The sequence below is a fragment of the Channa argus genome, chromosome 4 (genome assembly GCF_033026475.1).
Source record: "Channa argus isolate prfri chromosome 4, Channa argus male v1.0, whole genome shotgun sequence".
NCBI classification, from domain to species: Eukaryota; Metazoa; Chordata; class Actinopteri; order Anabantiformes; family Channidae; genus Channa; species Channa argus.
In genome coordinates, this window is record NC_090200.1 from 23355086 (window position 1) to 23373984 (window position 18899).

The following is an 18899-nucleotide window of genomic DNA, read 5'->3' on the forward strand; positions in this document are numbered from 1 at the left end:
CTTGTTATATAAAGAGGATTTTAGAGTTTAGAAAAACAAGGTATATGAGGTGATACATTTTTTTTATACAAACTTTTATTCATTTGGAGTAGTATTGTCTTGTTTCATGGAGATCTACGGTTTCGCTCAAATGAACTGACTTCTCTCGTCAGCTGTTAACATGGTATCTTCAACCAGATACTAACATTTCCCTTTCCCTGTTGTCTGTTGATCAAGATATTTTTATGACATCACTGATTAAATTGTCTGTGGGGAATGCTGGTAATGTAGAGATAATAACGTATTGTTAATTTTTAAGCGGTAAATTACTATACATATAGAGTGAGTACATGTTTTGCTTTTTACTGCATTTTAAGTTTGTTAAAATGGGAAAAAAAGTTCAATTTTTGTCAATTTCTACACCACACTATATATATAACTATACTGAGTTAACTTTTTTATTTAATTCAAACCAAAAACTATAATTTAATTTTATGTGTAATATTCATAAACTGAAGACTAACTAGTACATCTAGATGTGATGTAAATGCAGTTCAGATATTGAGTGCATTTAAATGAAAGAACTGGAAATATAAAAGAATGGGAGGTAATAAAGTACAGTATAGGTATCTAAAAATAAACATACAGTACTTATTCTATTGGTGAGGCTATTTTTAATACTTGGGTCTACAGATTTTTCTCAGCACTCTTACAATCCATCATTTAAAAAATAAGTCAACTCTGTTTCATGAAGCTTTTATTTGTACAATGGCATAAGATATAAACAGTATGATCACATATCATTTACAGATGTCCCAGTGCAGTAAATACATGTGTATTGCCTTGTCCAAAAGACCCCTACTGATGAATGAGACATTGAAGCCGGGACTAGACGATGGCAGATCCAGATAGCAGGAAACCATTCACATGTAAACATTTCATTCATCCAGACCGAGCTAAACTCATATGAAATAGAGCCTCCTGCCAGTGTTATGGTAGATGTATTCACTAAGCAGCCTTTAATCCAACTTGATAAGTCCAGTGTTATGTGTTAGTGATTGTAGAGTACTTGCACAACAGCTGACAGAGGTATGAATGTTAGCATTACAATCCACAGAGGCAGTCTGATATGTGCAGTGCGACCTGACTGCCGCTTAAGAGCTGTTTCTGTTCAACGCAGACCAGTGAAGTGATGAGGAAAGAGCTGCCTGTAGCTGTTCTCTCCTCAGCGTCAAACACCACAGCACAATGGCGACAGTCGCATGCAATGTCAAAATGCTAGCAGCCTGGAGCACAAGTGTTTTGATCATTAATGTATTTGTTGCTTTAAGCTCTTTCTCTAGCAGTCACTGAGAATTTTCTGTTCCTGCTGCTGAAAGCTACTCTCCGTTACGACACTGAGCTTTTACCATAGCAACGTGGAGACAAAAAAAAAAAAAAAAAAAAACAGGTTGAGGAGTGGTATAAAAGTGTTTGTCAAGCCATGAGAGCTGTGGTTGTCTTATATCTTAGATTCTTTCTGTTACAGTTGGAGATGCTGCCGACATTGTTTTACATTAGTTTTTCGTCTAGACAACACTTATGATTAATATTTAGAGTAATAAGCCTGAAGTACTGTATCTAAAAAAAAAACATTTGTCCTTTAAACTGCAATAAAAGATGATTTTCACAGGTGACCTTTTGGGAAACACGCTTAATTACTTTTTTGCCAAAAGTTAGATGAGACAACGTATTTGCTAAATGTGATGCTACAGCCAGGAGACTTAGCTTAGCTCAAAGTGGAAACATCATATCGACTCATCCCTGAGAACAATTCCCTTTGGACAGAGCCACAGTAGTTGCTAGTTTCCAGTCTTTATCCTAAGCCATTCAGACTGTCTCTTGGCTATAGCCTTAAAACAGTTGTTAACACACTGTCCAATCCATATCATCTTACTTCCGTCTATTACTTATAAAATATATTTCAAACTATTCCTGTAAATGCATATAATGTTTTAGGATGCTATACACACAGAATCTCTGGCTGTAAAACATCAGTGTCCACTTTTTCCTTGCTGAACAGGTGTACTTTCAGACTGCATTTCATAATTATTATGTTTAATTACCCCCATAAAAAATTTAATTACATCTGATCTTTATGAGGTTTAATGTGCCTCTATTTTATAACCAAGAAAATGGAAACTGTGGTAAATGGCAGCTGTTTGTGTCTGATGCTTTATGTAGTCGTACAAGGCTCGATAACATGTTTTCAGGCGATAAGTAATTGGGTAATGTTTGTGGCTTTACTGAAATGTGTTTCAGCACATAATGTGGAAGAGTAAAGTGTACAAAAATAGTTCTGGATTCTACTGACATTAATGCAAAACAGAGAGGGCCTGGAATATCAAATATGACATCTTTAAAACAAACTCCACAAATTATTTCTGTCTCCGCTATCTGATCCAAATCTGAACCAAATCTGACACGAGAAATCATTAAAAAAAACACCAATCATTGATCAGGATTCATAATATGCTCTCAGCTCCATATTTTTTGATTGATGTTCCTTACCCCACTACTACTACTACTTCTTCAAAGTTATTTTAAGAATCAACTCTGAAGGAGAAAATAAACAAAAACGTCAGTGTAGTAGGTCAGCATCAGACGAGATGCTATAGCGATCACTCAGATCTGTGTTGTGCATTGTAGGGAAAAAAAAAGCAAACAACAACTTTAATGTAGGATATCACAGCAGAGAGGGATCACCCTGCTTCTCCCACTATCTGATCACAATGTTCAGGTCTACAACTGTGAAAAATCGAAGAAGCTGATAACAGTTTCTATACTGGAACAGGGCCTCGGCTGTTTGGGCTCAGTTAGTTATTAAGACTTTTGTGTCCAGTGCAGGCTGTGGGAGTTTGATATGATACACATTTTGAAGCTGGTAGGAGGGGAACAAACATTAATAACACAGAACCTCCATAGATGACAGCTTAGAAATATAAAAGAAGGATACGACAGGTACCTGCCCCTTAGTGGGCTTCAACAGATGACCCACATTCTTGCTAAACTCCAATGTCTAGAAAAAGGTGGAGAAATGCCTTAGAACTATGTACAACATGATGAAAAAAGTAGCAAACTGCCTGGTAGGAATTCACAGCAAGTTAATCTGCAGCTTATAAGTCGCCTCTACCCTACAGCAGTCTTAAAAAAACAAAAAAACAATGTCAGTGTACAAAGCATTAAGAAGTGAAGAGTGGGAGGCATCTGTGCCCCGAGCAGAAGGCTGAATGTGTGTTTGTAGGTGTGTGTGTGTGTGTGTGTGTGTGTGTGTGTGTGTGTGTGTGTGTGTGTGTGTGTGTGTGTGTTTGGATATGCAGCTCAGTAGGCACAGCTCTCATCTCTCAGATGTGTATGAAAGATTCAAATAATGCAAAGGTAGCAGGTGTGCTGCGTATAGAGCAGCTGGAGGTGAGAGAAATGTCCAGCAGCAGGACAAGGCACGAAAGCATGTGTATCTATGTGTGATGGAGAAAGAGAAAAAAATACAAATACTATGTCCTGATTCACTTAAAATGAGCCCAGCTCAACACTGAAAGCATCCTGTAAAATCTGTCATGTGCAAAGTAGGATAATAACCTTAAAAGTAGATAACGTATAATGGTAATACATGAGTGTCACATGTGGTTACACAATATCATTCAAAGATAATATAATACACTAACAGAAGGAGGCACAGTTCCTTTCATTGCCTGTTGGGGGCAGTGTGACACCTCTAAGCTTCTGTGTGTGGGTGTGGGTCTGTGTTTGTGTGTGTCTACATCAAACCATTTTTTTGCAAAAGTGAGGGTTAAGCTACATGTAACACTTAAAACACATCATAAGAATAAGCCTCATGATGTCACATGGTTAAATCCCTTAACGTTTATCATCAGACTCAGCAACGTGGTCTGTTCTCATTAATGCGCCATCTGCTGCAGCAGCTCACACTCAGGTTCCTACGAAGCTTCTGCTCACACATTTAGCTTTCTTTTAGAGATTGCAAATATGTTTTCTTTTAGGTCATTACATAATAGGTTATGAGTCGCTAAAACAAAACAACAAGTGATTCTGAAAAAAAATTTGGGGAAGTTCTGGTAAACTTGTGTGGTTTTACAGGAGCATTAAATGTTGTTTAGAACGGGTTCTCTGAATCTGCTTCTTACTGCATGAGAACACAAGTCCCTCTTAGTTGGAACAGTTCACTGAGCCACTATCAATTCAATTTTGGTTTGAAAAGTGTTGTGAGCCTTCTTTTTCCAAAACTTAAAGGTGCACAGTGGAGTTCACTTATTCACTAAAACACATTGTGTTCAGGCGGGGGCTCTAAACAACATGCATTTCCTTCCATCCTTCCATTGGAAAGTCGATTTATTTGAAGTAATTTTGGTGCATTATTTATATATATGTGTACTTGCTCCCGTGCTTCTCTGTCTTTGCTGATGAATTGATTTTTTTTCTAGCACGTTACTGTCACCTGTAGATCAGCAGAACAGTGTAGACCACACATTATAATAGAACAAGAAAATGGTCGTCCATTATACACATCCAAGCACAGCTCGGTAATTAATGTGAAGTTGACATTACAGTGTTAGGGTGCAACAGCATCATGGTCACTGAGTAGTAGTCAGGCTCCTTAAGTGTTATTTTTCCAAAAACGTTGTAATGTTGTTTTGATTTGAAGCTGTTTCTGAGTTCGTTTAATGCCGTCCCAGATGAAACTCCAAATCAAGGCAGGGGCCTTGAAGCACCATTTTGGGTAGGTGTACGCGTAATTACAAGCAAGTATATCTGTGCCTTTAACTGCTGGGGGACATAAACGCCATCATGTGAGGATTCCTTTTTTGATAGTTAGCATCCCTTTTTTTTCCTCCTCATCTCTTCCCATCTCCATCAAATTTAAAAGATTTCAACAACTTTTTAGTAACCACTTTAGCAGGGACCGCTAAACAGACTGCAGATCACAAGACGGTGCCCGCATCCCAACAGGTAACAGGATGTGAGGAGGAGAATATGAAATTCTCCTCAACCTCATTGGTTATAGAAAAACTCCATAGGGCACCTTTAACTTTGGATGTGGCTTATTAATAATGGTTCAGAACAATTAAGTTGTATGTCCAGGTTTAAATCATCCTCAATTTTATGGCTATGAAATTAGCCTGAGACTAATATAAATATTATTTTGCTTGAATGGTGTGCAGTCAGGAAATTAAGCCTTAAAAGCCAAGGCTTTAAGCACAAGATAAAGTACATAAATACATAAAGCTTGTAAATAAAATCTGCAGTCTGCAGGGGGAGATGCCATCATAATAAAAATTACAATGGGAAGTGCAGTTTATGTGGTACAAAGGTGAAGTCTAAGGCGTCTGGTGGCTCTACCCCCTCTAGATACAGCTGAAGTTTTAATTGGCTGAACAGGAACCAGTGGTTAATGAAGCCAAGCTGCTGACAGGTTAAAGAATTCCCAGATCCAGTGGGATTTTCTTTTACCCCCTCATACGAGCCTTAATCTGGGGCGAAATGCTCTGGCAGTCTCTGACTCCGCTGGGATACAGAAGTCAGGTTGGAGTTTTAAGCTTGTGAAAGGCGGAAAGAAGGGCCTGATTTATCTCTGTCCTTTCAAATCCAAAGTGGTGAAGCCAGTACAGTTTGTCTAAAAGCTTAGGTTTGCTGCCCATAAACAACAGCAAATACAACCTCTTTATCTTTAAAAACACTGAAGCAAATAGAAGTAGTTCACACTGGTTCTTCATGCCCCAGCTCTCTGTCTCCAGCCTTCCTCTCCCAAATTAGGCCCTGACAGACCACACGGGGATTAAACTCTGGGCCAGAAACCAGCGTGCCTCCATCCAAACATGAAAATCCCAGGAGATGGACTTTTGGCCTCATTAGAGTCTCACGCAGTCAAACGAACACTCTTCCCAGAACATGTCTGTCTGTGTCTGGATGTGAATAAAGACTGTAGCAGCTCTTGTGGTTGCTGTGGCATTTAAAAACCAAACTACACAAGCTGAAGTTCATGCCAGTGCCGCAGTGATCTTTCTGAGTCAGAATGGCGGAAAAGCAAAAGTCTTTATTATGTGTCCATGAATGTGCTGAAAGGACTGAAGCCTTGCTGAGCCTTGTAAGGACTCCAGAGAGTTTAGAGGCCAGTCATTTAATATCAACTCACAGCAATCACCTTCTGTCTTAACAACCAGTCATTATACAATCCATCACAGTCAGGCTAAGTCCTTGTAACACTGTCTTGTGAGGCTGAACTGTTATGAGAATGAAATGTATAGGGTTTAAAACTGTTTCATGTGAAGGCAAATTAAGTTATGATGTAGCTGGAAAAGTTTCAAAATGTTCAGCAACACAACGGCATTCGAAAGCTCTGCAGTTTGCAGTTTGTGAAGGTCTGTAGTGCCAACATCCACAGCTTAGTAGGTGAAAGTGTACTCTGTTCTGAACAATTTAACTATAGAACAATAGTCCCCCAGATGCTGATGGTGCTGTTCTGTGGTATTTCCAGTACTGGGAATACTGTGGTTTTGCTAGTAGATTGGATCCACATCTGAGGTAAAGATTTCCATTGGAACACTACCAAAATTGAGCAGTCTTTGTATTTGGGACAATGGGTTCTTCATTTCCATACTTTGCACGTTTTCACTATTGACACGATGCTGGCTTTGAAAAAAGATCAGTAGTATTTCAATCCTTTCGCTGGCCATTACAGATGAAATCTTGAGTCAGCTACTTGTCAAATTTAAGACTCATTGTACCTGTTGGGTCAGTCCAGAGCGAGAACTGCATTACTACATGTTCCTGCCCCCCAAGAATCCACCATGTTCTTCAAGTAGAACAAAAACTGGTGGAGGTCTGGTGAGGAAGAGAACGCAATAACACTTATTGGTACCAGTTAATCTTCTTTCAGTAAGCACTTGATTTACTTCAACAGTACCCCAACCAGGTGCAGAAAAGTCAAGGCGACAAGATCTAACACATTGTTTGAACCAGCTTTTTTGACACAGGCTACTGATTATTTCCCAGGGAATACAGTGATTTTGCCGGCCTTGGCCAGAAGTTGGATGATCTGAGCTTCGTAGTCAGCATCATGGACGCCAGTCTTTCTGAACTCTCCTGAGTAGCGGTTCTGCTCCCAGTAGTGGTGCCAGTTTCCCCGGCTGTCTGCCCCGAAACCAAACACATTCACCTAGAGGAGAATCAAGGAGAGAAAGAGAGAGAGAGAACAAGAGAAAATGTGCGTGAACACAACGTGTTATGTGTCCAGGATGAACATGATGTGAATAACCTGTGATGTTTATGTGGCAGTAGAGATAAAAAGAGGAACACACTGACCTCATCACAGACGTGAAGGGCAAAGAAGAGCACAAGCATGCCGGTGGAAGGGTAACGACCATGATGTCTGGTCCATCGGTCGTGGATATATTTAAAGAATGCTGGGTTAAAGACCTGTACCTGGATGGCCATACACATGCAGAGACAGAAAATTGTGGTAATTAACCATGTACCTGCTGTAAAATTACTTAGGAATCAAAATCTTGGTTTAGATATTCTGGGCAATTGCCATAGTCACACCCTAAGAAAGCTCCCTGTATCTAAGCCACAACATTAGGATTTGTTTTCCTATATGTTTACCGTCCATAAAAAGTTGAATTCACATTCTTCTGAATTCAGATTGAAGCCTTCCCTCAAATGATTTATAATACAGGAGCACAACCTCATGCTGCATATTCAAGAGGTCCAAACGAACAAGAAAAGAATTAGCCAAGTTAAATTTTAATGCTTCCTGAGGTTGTGATTGCTGTGAAAGATTAAAAGTGCTGTTAACCAAATGAATTGTAATTACAGATTTATCATCTACCTCCAGGTAATGTTCAGTCCCAACAAACACGGCTTTTAGGCTGCTTAGAGCTCCGCAGTGGAGGAGTAAATCTTATAAATCTACATTTTTGGGTTGGCTCCAAAGACTCTGTGAAAATTGTGTGTCTGACCAGGCAAAGATTCTCACAGTCTTCACATGCTGGGGATTAGTTTGAGTTTATTTATTTTCACGGATTAAAGAGTGAGCAGAAGATTATTCAAAACAAAGGGGAGGTTTTTAATCTAACTGTAATCCTTCATAAACAATGGGGAAGGGATAATATAATTGCAGCAAGACAGGGTCACTACGTGTGTGTGGTGGATACATACTTTATGTATATTTGTTGGCAAATGAATGTGTGCAAATTGACAAAATAACTATAGTGACTTGAAAATACACACCTTGTCTTTGTCTACACGGAGGAACTGTTTCACTGGAGCGTATGTACTGAGAGACAGCAAGGAAGAGAGAAATTGATTAAACGCATTCAATCAGCACTTTATGTGATTGCTGCACCTATGAATTCTGGATGATTGACACCTGACAGATTGATCCAACCCAGCATCTCCCCAGCTTCTCACAACCCTACTTGTTTGTGTGTGTGTGTGTGTGTGTGTGTGTGTGTGTGTGTGTGTGTGTGTGTGTGTACATGTGTGCGTGTCTGTGTGCCTTGAAATCAAATGATGGATGCCACCACCTTAGTGTTCCTTTCTAATTTGTGTGTAGGTGTGTGTGTTTGTGTCCTTACAACCGAATATGGCCAGTGGAAAGTGCACTCGTGATCCACACAAGATCCAGCGTTTTGAAAGGAACCAGAACAAAGCTGACATTGGTGGCCAGGTTCTTCGCGCTCTCTGGGTACATGAAATGATGAGTGGTGTGGCTGCCAGCGTCTTCCTCATAGCCCACCGTAGGTGCCAGGTTTATCCTACATGCAGGAAACAGGCACAGACTTCAATGGCATTTTGTTAGCTAGTGTAGTCACATAGAGTAGCTTTAACAAATCTCAGGACCTTTCAGATGCACATTTTACTGATTAAGTATTACTAGGTATGTATACATCCATTAAGTTATTATATAAGCAAATCAATTATAATTATAGTATACAAACGTAAGGTCCACATGCTGATTTAAACTTAGGCAGAAAAGGGGGAATCTCATTACTACGTGGCAAGTTATGATACGCTGTGGGTTCTGATACATTTTTCCATGCTAACCCCTGTCCATCACAACATTACAACCATCGGGTGGTATGATTTTATGGCTGTGGTGTATTTCACACAGCGCAGCCTTTAGCCAGACAATAAGTGAACCACTCAGCTCTGTCTGGGTACTTCAGACTCTTGCTGCATTTACAGTCAATGTGAATCACTGTCTGGAGGAGTGAGTTGTTTATTTAAACAGGTGCACCTGAAAAACAAAAGGCCACTCAATGCAACTACCCATATGTCAGTGAACTGCTCAGATAACAGGGGTGAGCAGGCAAACAGACCGGAGGTGGGTGGTGGAGGAGAGTGTGGCTGTTGTGGGTCAGACTGATTTTAAAAACAAATCACAATCAAACCATAGCGATAAGAAAATGTAACAGGATATTGAAGTTGGACGCTGCCCACACAGGTCTACTGAGAGTGGAACACTTATGGATGCTAATGCCTTTAGCACACAGAAACATACAATTCTAGTAATTCCTGCTGAAGCTGTAATTGCACAGGCACATGGCCACAACACACACACACACACACAAACACACACACATTTCAGAAAAACAAACTATTGATGTGTGATGTCGACTGTTGTCAGTTGGCAACAGCGATCCATCACTGCTGCATAAAAACAACAGGGAGAATAGAGGAGGACAAAAGAATTTATGTGCCTCCCTCTAAGGGTGTGTATGAGGGTATATAATATATGGCTACATCCCAATTGCCTTATTTGATTTTTTCCTTGCTCCCTGCTCAATCCAGAATTTATTCCTCTATCTTGATGCTTTTATTTCTGCTCTGAGGACCACAAAGAACATTCCTTACAAAGTGGTTTCTCTTGGTTGGTTGTGATTATGAAGAGGAGGAATGTCTGACAGTGTGTATATAAAGAAATATAAAGTTCACAGCAACAAAAGTCACAGCATATCCCTAAAGCACGGCTATCAGCTGATCATCAGAAACATCGCTTTAGATGATTTTAATCCACTCCTTCAGGACAACAAATTCTTTGCTTCTTCCCTTCCTGTATCTTCAGTGTGAGTAATAAGAGAAAAAAAACATAAAACCCTCTGTGGTGACCTAACACTAGTGAGACGACCTCTCTGTCGACCAATCGGAGAGCTGAATATATGGCGGCATCAAACACGGACACACGTCTGCTTTGTGAGCACTTCATGCTTTTGCACACACATAATCTTCCATGATGTAACCTTAATGGCACATACTGTGCAGTTTGATGGTATAGTGCTCTCCCCACATGAACTCTATTCCCTCTTTCTCTCCAGCTGCTTCCCTCCTCCTCCTCCTCCTTCTCAGTCTTTATCATTGCATCTTATTTCTTTCACTCTTAATCTATACTTTAGCTCTGCCCTTTTTTGTTTGTATCACTTTGTTCATCTATCCAACACATTCACCCCTCCTCGCCTCATGATGTAGTTGTGTCCATCAATAGTTGCCCCATATCCAGCCCCACGCAGGTTTCCAGAGTTGCCAACCACAGCGCAGCGCAGGCAGCGTCCTGGATCCCACGAGCCGTACGGCGACCTTCCTGGAATCACCTGGATAGACAGAGATGATCAAGTCAAGCATGCCACATTCAAGCTACACAGGAAATTAAATGGGGCAGTTGCACTAGAACAGCGAGAGACACAGAATAACCTAACCTGCGGCTCAGACCTGATTGTAAAAATACATCCTGTTCTCAATACTGGGGCGAATTCTTTACGAAATCCTGCATGAAAAATACATGAGCCTTTTTTTTCCTCAGGGAGTTAGACTATAATATTTAAACCTACATCTTTACGTAAAAGCACTGCACTGTGTTGAGAGTCAGAATGGAAAATATCATATACAGATTAAAAAGGAATGAGCTGGGCCACTAATAAAACTAATGTCTAATAAGGAAAATCTGTTTCCCTCAGCCTTTGCCCAAGAGTGTGAAGTAATGACTTAGCTGATTTGAAAGTACCACAGTAATAGAAAGATAAATTAATAATATAATCTACCTGGAACAACTTCAGTAGAACTTGTTGGATGCTGTGGGGTTTAAACTGAGGCTGCAACATCTAGAGAGACAAAGGGAATAGTATGATTAAGATGTGCACATTATATATTACATTATATTTTCTGACTATCTGGATCTGACAACAGGCTTTCATTTAAGTTCTTTTCTGTGTGCCCTTGTATGTCTGCATGCATGCACTTGCCAGCATTCATTGGCAAATATGCCGGTCTTTGTGCTTCTGTCTGTGTATGAGTGTTTAGGTAACAGACGTGTGTCAGACTGACAGAATGCAGTCTGGGTAAATGGTAGTCACCGGAGCAGAGGCACAGCAGTCAACATGTCAAACAAATTTAAAAAACGACCAAACAAAAGGAAAGAAAAATGTATAAAAGTAAGAACACTTTCTAATCCAGACTTCATCTCAAGTGCTTTAAAAATGGCTTTAATGCACTGTTGAATCTCCTATCTGGAAATATGCAAAATCAATAAAGTGTTTTAGAATGAACAGGGTCCACTAGAGTAAAATTATAATAATAATAGACCACTTAATTAAAGCTGATATTAAAGCAAATAAAAAAGAGTACATCCTGATTTGTGTAAAGCAAACTATTTTAGTTTTAAATACAAGGCTTAGGAATTTTTAAACTGACACCAGCAAAGTACATAGCTACATTAATACAAAATATACTTGACATTTAAAGGATATTTCAACATCAAGGACACTGAGCAAAATACTGCTCCTTTTGAGTTTGTTTTTTAAACCAGTTTTAGTAACATTGTATATAATAATAGTTACTTTTGACACATAGATGGTATAGCTTTAAGATGAATATCTGATTATTTAGTGATGGGAAATGACATAACCACATGAAACCATTAATGAGTCACTCTACTGCTGTGCAAAGCCACAGCTAAAGCATTTGCCACTCACAAACTAGATCACATTATCAAGGCTGCAGATTCACTATAATGGGGAGCTATACACATTTACTGTATATCAAGTTTTACTTAGTAAAAATATAATACTTTGATTTTTGACCAAATAAATTATCATACCGTAAGCCTAAACTGTACTGTAAACTTGTCATGTTTTTGGAATAATTGTATGGGTTCTTTATCTAAAAGAAAATGATAGAATTTTCCGTTGAATTGTACTCCACTTCTTATAAGCATGTGATCTTAGTTTTCAGAGTATCTTAAACATTAAATGTGAACCTTCAACATAAGAGAGCTGTCAGTTTCAATAAACAGAGCAACTGTTTTCCCACAGTACAAGCATGAAATGTTGTGAAACTACATGTTCACAGTGTAAAAATATAATATTGCTTTGGCTAGAGTGTAACTTTTATTCTTTTGGGCCTTGTTTTAATGTCCGTCATTCTGGGATGTAAAAAGAAAGGAATTTAAATAATGACACATACTAGTAGCAGCTGATGAGAACTTGTCCAATTTAATAACAAAGAAAACTTGTTCCAGTTCTAGCATCTGCCAAACAGCACAGGCAATTGAGCATTCATGCATGCAAAGAGAAAGGGAGCACCTGCACACACAGAAAAAACAAAACAAAACCCTAAAACAAAAATGTAGGCATAAAAAAGTTCCACCAGGATATTGGCAGCTTGAACATGGCTGGTTCTCTCCAAAACCATCTTTTACTTTCTTTCTCCCACACACCAATCTTCATTTTTGCCCTCCTTTGTCAGTATTTACTTTTCACTGATCACTGGCCTTAATTTGCTTTTCCCAACACAAATCTCATTCGCTTACATTTTCATTCACACATGTTCTCCTGCAGTCTTACTGCCCTCATGTCTAATTCCTTCTCTTTAATTTCCCTTTGTTTCTCCTCCCCCTCCTGTCTTCCTTCATCTCTTCATCTCTCTGGGATGCCCATGCACCACGCTGCTCATCAGAGTTGTAATCAGAGACCGCTAAATCGTTCATTCGGTTCCTTTTCTCTCTCTGACATTGTTTCTCATGCTGTTACCGCTGCATTTTTCTCCTTCTCTGTCTGATTCTCCATCCTCCTTGATCTCACCATCATTTGTCTGCCTCTGTCTCCCTGCATAATGCCAGAGCCAGCTTGGCATGCTGCACTTCTGTTGTTCAGGGGCTACTCAGTTTTGGCAGCTATGCCAATTGCCATTTTGCTTCCCTCCCCTCAGCTGTCCTAAGTGAGAAACACCCTACTGCCATACATTAAAGAAAATACTAATTTCAATTTCAGTTAAAACACAATATTTCACATTGGTTGAACATTGCTACTTCCCAAAAGAATCCTGAGTTCAAACTTAGGTTAGTTCTAACTTATGCAAAGTTCTAAATTATGCAGTAAATTATGCAGTTTTTTTATATTATTAGTTAGTTTGCTAATATACAGTATGACAGAGTAAAATATTTATTGTCATGTCTGAACTACCTCTTGCTCAAAATGCTGCTTAAAAATGATGTAAACTTTTCTAGATTGGGCACATAAAAGCAAAAAACAATAGGCCAATGGGTTAATTGGCCTGATAACCCAAACAAAGTTGGGTTAAACATAACTATCAATAGGGAAATCGTTATCTTTTAATATGAAGTACTGTACATGAATACTAAAAACATATTTCGATAAAAAAGTAGTTTGTGCCAGTATATTAATAGAGGACTATTTAACATCTCTCTCATCCTTAACATTCTTATTTTTAAACCATTTGGATAAAAGCATCTGCCAGAAGAATGAAATAAATTTAAATGTACAAACTAACTTCCCTATTCCATAAAGTAGTTAGCTTTAACTGTTTTCAATAAATTATTTTAAATGCAAATAAAAGATTAATTATGAATCTGCATTAAATACATTTTGTATTTAATTATTTACTAGCCAAGACACTCCACCTGTTTTAATATTCCAAAACAAAGTTCATAAATCAAGGTTTCAAAAGTGGCTAGAAATTAATAAATTAGGAAATTAGTAAAGAAATCATAAGTAGCTCCTATTTATGATTCCAGCGTAGTTCCTCAAGCCTTTTTTCTTTCTCAAAATGCAAAATAATGTATCACAAATGAGTTTTTCAGGTGAATAAATGTAATTAGCCAGATATTTCACCAACACCATCACCATCATCATTAAAGTCACGCACAAGTCTTTCTTTAAAATGTTTCTTTCATTACCGCTCAATTAATTTCTCCCTGCAGACAGGAGTGCACAATAACAGAGAGCTTATGTCAGTGTCTTGGTGGCTACATTGACTCTCCATATTACAGCACTTTAGACCAGAGGACTTCCCAATGAGAAGATAATTGTCTGGGGAGCAAACATAGCTACTTTTGTAAATCAATGATGTCGGTCTCATAAAGTATTGCTTGTACATCTATGGTGCTCTGAACCCAAATATTGGTTAAAAACATTGCATGTCCTTTTGTCTTTCTTTTCTTTACATCACATATTAAATCAGATTAAAGCTACAGTGTGTAACTTTGTTTCTAATATTTTAGAAAGACAATCCAAAATCTTAAATCTTATTGTGGAAAGATCCTGTCAAAGAGCTCTGTAAACAAGACATACTGAACAGCTTTGCTCACTTTGTTTTAAAGTGAGGATTGCATTCTAACCAAGGCCAATTATTCCTGCTTGGCTGGTATGTTTTGTAAAATCTTATTTATTGCAGTTCCACAAGCCAAATACCTGAAGTGCTGGGCAAAGCATGGAGACTGGGCAAGGAAGTGAACAGATTTTAAGCGTCATGCTACCAATGGTTAATTCCCAAAAGCTGCAAATTGAAGCTTTAATGTAAAATGGTTTATTGATCCTTTTGTGGGATGATTGACTTGTAGAAGACTAAAATATTCTATAGATGCTGTAACAGCACAATAACAAATAGATTTGTAGAATTAAGTGCATTGTCCAAAGCTACTAATGTGTTCTCATAATAAGCCTTATTTTGAAATAGCATTGGAGGTGACCGTAAACATTGCATAATGATAAAGCACATTCACCTTGTACAAATGTTTTCCATGGTCATGGAGGGTATAAAAAAAGTATTGTAAAATAATTAGAATTATAGTAATGATTATTGGCATGTTTCCTATACAGTCCTCTATTTCTGTATAACAAATTTCCCCCTGTTCATCATTCCACAATTCCCAGTGTTTCCTTTTTTCTATACTTTATTCAATATGTGGCTTCCTCTGTTCCCTCCCTACTGAATCCTCCTCTCTTTGTATGTTTTGGCTTATTTCTTCCACCTTCATTTTCTCCTCCTTCTATATCCTCCAGTTCATCACCTCCCCTGTTGCAGTTGACCTAATGACTTGGCAGCTGTTGGTCTGTGTTTGCAGTTTTCTGACATTTTAGAGCTGAAGTAAGGCTACAGCTCTGAACTCGGAGACTAAACCAGCCACTGAAAAACACCAATGCTACATATATAAAACACAAACACAGGTTAAATATACATTCAAGTTGGCATACATACATATGAGTGTAAAGCCAGAAAAACATGGAACAGAAAGTCCTTTAACTGCTCTTAATCCAAAATGCTCCAGCAAGAGTGCTGACTGGAATTAGCAAGAGAGATCATATTTCACCTTCACTAGCTTCTCTCCATTGGCTTCACATAAAATCTAATATAGAATCTAAAACCCTGCTTCTTACATATAAAGCTCTAAACGGTCAAGCTCCATCATATCTAAAAGACCTCATAGTACCATATCATCCCAATTGACCTAATAGTGGTTCCCAAAGGTAGAATGGGAGGCAGAGCCTTTAGCTATCAAGGTCCTCTCCTGTGGAACCAGCTCCCAGTTCAGATTCAGGAAGCAGACACCCTCTCTACTTTTAAGTCTAGGTTCAAAACTTTCCTCTTTGATAAATCTTAGACTTAGTTATTATAGTCATGCTGCTTTAGGCTTAGACTGCTGTGGGACCCACCCCACGATGCACTGAGATACTATACATTACTCCTCTCTTCCCTCTCTCCTCTCACCCCCTATTCATCACCACTGTATGACATTAACATTGTGTGTTCTTTCTTCCGAAGTTGTCTTTCTCCCTCTCTCTCTCCCTCTCTCTGTCCCTTTCTGTTTTTCAGTGTGCAGCTACTGGTCCTACCAACCTTCCCACTTGTTTGTTGTTTCTTTTTGTTGCTTTTTTCTTTTCTCTCTCCACTTTCCACTCACCCCAACCGGTCAAGGCAGATGCCCCACCCACAGCCTCGTTCTGCATGAGGATTCTTCCAATTAGGGAGTTTTTCTTTTCCACAGTTGGATAGGGCTTGTCAAATGAGGAATTGTTGGGTTTTCTATATATATATGTATAGTCTTGACTTTATTCTGTAAAGTTCATTGAGATTACTTTGTTGTGAATTAACGCTATATAAATAGTCATATAAATCATATAAAAAAAAGTAATATAAATAAATTTAAATGCTCCATCCGGGTGAAGGAGGTTACATTTTAATTATATGCTTCTCATCTCCCACTCTCAATCTCACAGAAGACATACTAATTTCCCTTTTTCAGTCAGTGCACAGTAGTCGTTTAAGGAAATCCCAGAACCCTGTAATGTTCCACTTTTCCACTAACACCATGACACATGACTGGCACAGCTACATGAGAAGCATGTAGGGCTTGTAACAGAAGATTGGTCAGCTCTACAACAAATAGGATTGAGTCAGATCTTTGATTATAATATATTACTCCCCATGTGTTGGTGTTTGCTGAAAGACTTATATCTTCCGTGTAAATGACTGCCTTCCTTCATGCTATGTACACACGTTTCCCTGTACAATCAAGGTAAATGAATGTCACTATGCGTGGATGTGTGGCAAGCAGCACTAAACAATTCATGAGCTTTAGAGATGCAGTCTCTCCTGCAAGCTAGTCTCTCCTTTTTTCTGCACTGGTGCTAAGCTAAGCTAACCAGGGGCTGGCTAGTTTTATATTTACCATATCAGGATGTGTGAAAACTAACAGATAAAATGGGAAAGTGGTTCAAAGTGGTGATCTATACCTTTAATCCTTTACCATATCGGGTGTAGATTGGGAAATGATAATAAACAGCAAAATATTGAATCCTGCATAAAACAGATTAACAGCATATTCTTTATGTCGACAGTTACTGTCACTACATGAAATGGCCAAACAACTCTAGTAGATAAAAGTAAATCATATTGTTACTTACCACCCACCAGTAGTACACATCAGAGGGCAGCTTAATGTTGTCTCTGGTCCAAACGGGTGAGATATCAGGGTCATAGTTGTCATCGAACCAATCAGAAACACCAGGATCTGCTACACAGCGTGAGCAAGCGCATGTCTTTTGTAGCGGGGTGTCAGGTGGTGACAGGCGGTGCGCACCCACATAGCTGGGCACCAGCTTCACCCGTCTTGACTCCTCCCACCCAGGTGGCTCTAGGTAATTAAAGCTGATGCCTCCGCGAATCGAGACAGAGAAGAAGAGAGATGTAAGAAAGATGAGCACCAGCGAGCCCAAGAGAACCCAGACTCTGCGGGAACATCTCACTCTTCCTCCTTTTTCTATCCCGCTTCCCCCTCCAGCACTACCTCCACCCGCTGCCACCCCGACTGACCCATTCACCCCTCCGCTCAACCAGGGCCTGAACTCGGAGAGTCTTGCAGCTCCCCTGGATGGACCCCCGCCCCAGGACCCCCAGGACCCCCAGCCCCAGCGCCTGTCCCGATGCAGGGTGGAGGATGGGATACGGCCCCCCCATGGCCATGCCCCCACCCCTGGGCCTGCCACTGTCACCAGTCCACTCCCACCTTCTCTTCCACAGCTGCCTCGACACAACAACCACCAAGGCCTGGTCAGGGTGATTGAGATGAGCCCCTGACTAGCAATCTGGACCCCAGGATCGCCTACCTTATCCGTCTGGTAAACAGACCCACACTGACACAAGACAAGGTGTCAATGAATCAATTTGTCTCACAGTCAAGCTGTGCACTCAGTGAAGATCCCACGCTTTCTCTCCGTCTTCTGCTGGAGTCTGTCTCTCTCTCTTCTCAACATCTATGTGCTCATCTTACACAGAAATGTCTGGCCACACACAGACACACAGAGGTGAATTAGATGCAGCTGTAGCCTGACTGCTCTGGAAGTCCTTTGCTTTCGATGAAATGATCGCTGTTATAGCTTTGTGCAGTCTCTGTTTTTTCCAGCTTTCTACTCTTTGTTCATTTCTTCCCTTTGCACTGTATAACTTTCCCCTCTCAGGCTTCCACCAGCTTGCCTGTCTTCTCTCCTTTTCTCGGTTTTTGGATTAACTGCAATGTCCATCTTCAGTGAAATCCAACGCACAGTGTGGATTGATGCAGCAGGTTCTTCTTGTTTTTTGCTGCCATCTGTGAGTATGTTGAGCTCAGCTTCAGCGCTCAGCTTTCTCTCCTCTGTCTCTCTCGTTGCACCGAAGCTACGTAGCCAAAGAAAACTGACTGACTAGTTGAGAGCGGCACAGAGAGGGAGGGAAGAAGGGAGGAGAAAGGGGAGGAGCTGTGGTAGAAGGGAGGAGGTCTAGCCTGAAGGGTATTTCATCACATCTCTAGCCATGCTCAACCACAAAATACCTTGCTTTTTTTCCTGTTTATTTCCTCTGTTATGTGCTGTTTTCTCAGTATTCTCACCTCTTTTTTATTTAGCTTTTTGTCTTTCTGTCAAGGTTCAGCTAGCTTAGTATTTCTGTACTCGTGTTTTCACCTTCTTAATGCACTGTCCATGTCCATGTGGCTCGGTGGGCTACTTGGTGAACAGTAATTGTGTGGAGTTCAAAACACTGTTGCAGGTTTCTTGGCACAATTGCTTCAAATGTGCAGGTTTAAAAGTTTGGATAAA

At 39.7% G+C, this 18899-nt stretch overlaps 1 protein-coding gene across 1 annotated transcript; it reads right to left on the bottom strand.

Moving 5' to 3' along the window:
- Positions 1-721: 721 nt before the first annotated feature.
- On the bottom strand, positions 722-17969 carry st3gal2 (ST3 beta-galactoside alpha-2,3-sialyltransferase 2; the record flags this gene model as incomplete). The annotated part of the gene is made up of 7 exons (XM_067500218.1): positions 722-7192; positions 7339-7458; positions 8266-8311; positions 8613-8792; positions 10492-10625; positions 11073-11132; positions 17232-17969. Coding segments are annotated over 7 exons (1452 nt in total), but the record flags the coding sequence as incomplete, so codon positions are not given.
- Between the last annotated feature and the right edge of the window lie 930 nt (positions 17970-18899).